The 1,886-nt window shown below is 30.5% G+C and overlaps 1 protein-coding gene across 1 annotated transcript; it reads left to right on the top strand.

Annotated features, from left to right (window-relative positions):
• Positions 1–742: 742 nt before the first annotated feature.
• Positions 743–1,282, top strand: LOC139901325 (uncharacterized). The gene has a single exon (XM_071884053.1). It carries the CDS (start codon positions 743–745, stop codon positions 1,280–1,282), a length of 540 nt encoding a protein of 179 aa, XP_071740154.1.
• Positions 1,283–1,886: the final 604 nt, after the last annotated feature.

Genomic DNA, 1,886 nt, shown 5'->3' on the forward strand with positions numbered 1-1,886 from the left:
ACAATTGAGCGTTATTGTCGATTATTAAATAACTTCGAAATTACAAAAAAAATATATATTCCATATAATTTATTTATAATAATTATTATATATTATCATTATTTTTCAACATTGATTATAACAATTACAATATATAATATTTCTTTATATAATATACACATATATATATATATATATATATATATATATATATATATATATATATATATATATATATATATATATATATATATATATTTAATTATATGCATATCTATATATTATATATTAAATTAATAATATTAAATATACTAATATTATTTTATATATTTATTTCCAACAATTAAATCATATATTAATTCAGATAATATTTCAAATAACATTATATATATATATATATATATATAGATATATATATATATATATATATATATATATATATATATATATATATATATATATATATATATTTACAAATTAGTTGTTCGTGAATCGTTCGGGAGTAGTCAAAGGTCAAATGATATTATGAATATAGTTTCAAAATTTTCGAGACTCAACATTACAGACTTTGCTTATCGTGTCGAAATCATATAAAGTTTAAGTTTAAAGTTGGTCGGAAATTCCCGGGTCGTCACATCCTAAACATCCAAAGGATGTGGTTTGTAAGTCCATCCAAGTCAAAAATGAAAATATTTGTATCAATCTTCCCTTGGTGGAAGTGCTCGAGAATATGCCCAACTATGGGAAATTCTTGAAGACACTTATGGCCAAAAAAGGGGAATGTGAACAAGCATCCACCACTTTCCTAAAGAGTGAGTGTGATGGGATATTGCAAAAATGTAGCTTACCACTCAAATTGGGCGATCCCTGGCCTTTCCTAATCCCATGTAATATAAACTGGTCGGAAATGCTGACTTCATTAGCTGACTCTAGGGCAAGCATAAATTTCATGCCCTACTCTGTCTATACGAGGTTAGGCCTTGGTGATCTTGCACCCACCAAAACGGGAGTCAAATTGATTGACCAATCTATTAGTCCAAGTGTGGGGATCACCGAGGATTTAATTGTAAAAGTGGGTGAAATGGAATTCCTGACCAATTTTGTTATTGTTGACATAAAAGAGGATATGGTTGTACCCCTTGTATTGGGTAGACCTTTCTTAGCAACTGCGAATTATTTGTTTGACCTAAGGATCGAGAAGTTAACCTTAAGATACCAAGGCAAAAGTATAAGCTTTCATAGCAAATGCACTAGTTTCCCAACAATTCCCGAAACCACACCACAAATGGTTGCTAGTGTGTAAGGCACTACAAGCACAACTCAACTTGTTTCACCAAGTGTGGAGGATAATTGATGAAAGAAACCCTAAGTAAACCCATGGATGAAATTGATGTCATTGATAAATTAATGCGAAAGCTATATGGGCGGGTTTGTCGAGCTACATCCAAGAAGGATGAGCACTTGAGAAACCAGTTAGTATTAAATTTGTCTAAACATGAAAAGAGTAAACTTAAAGAATTGATCATGGAAACTAAATTGATGGATGATTGGCTATTATCAATGATAAGAGATGTTTCTCAACGTGGTAATTTCCCTAGTTCAAGGGAGGGGGAGGTCTACCACCCCGATATTAATTGAACTCATAAGTGGATGCGATTCGGGTGATAGACTCATTAATCACTTTTCTCAAAATTGTACATAACTCATTCTAGATTGCATTTCATGTAGGTTGTATGATATTGTGCTTTGATAGTTGCATTGGCATTTATTTTGCATTTCATGCATTTGGAAAACTGGAAAATACAAAAAATAGCTTGTGAATTGGTTGGATTATGTTTAAATTGGTCAAAAATCTGAAAAATACAATTTTTGTTAGTGGAACGTCAATCTGCTGATTGGAATGACGT

This window comes from Rutidosis leptorrhynchoides, chromosome 3 (assembly GCF_046630445.1).
Source record: "Rutidosis leptorrhynchoides isolate AG116_Rl617_1_P2 chromosome 3, CSIRO_AGI_Rlap_v1, whole genome shotgun sequence".
Taxonomy (NCBI): domain Eukaryota; kingdom Viridiplantae; phylum Streptophyta; class Magnoliopsida; order Asterales; family Asteraceae; genus Rutidosis; species Rutidosis leptorrhynchoides.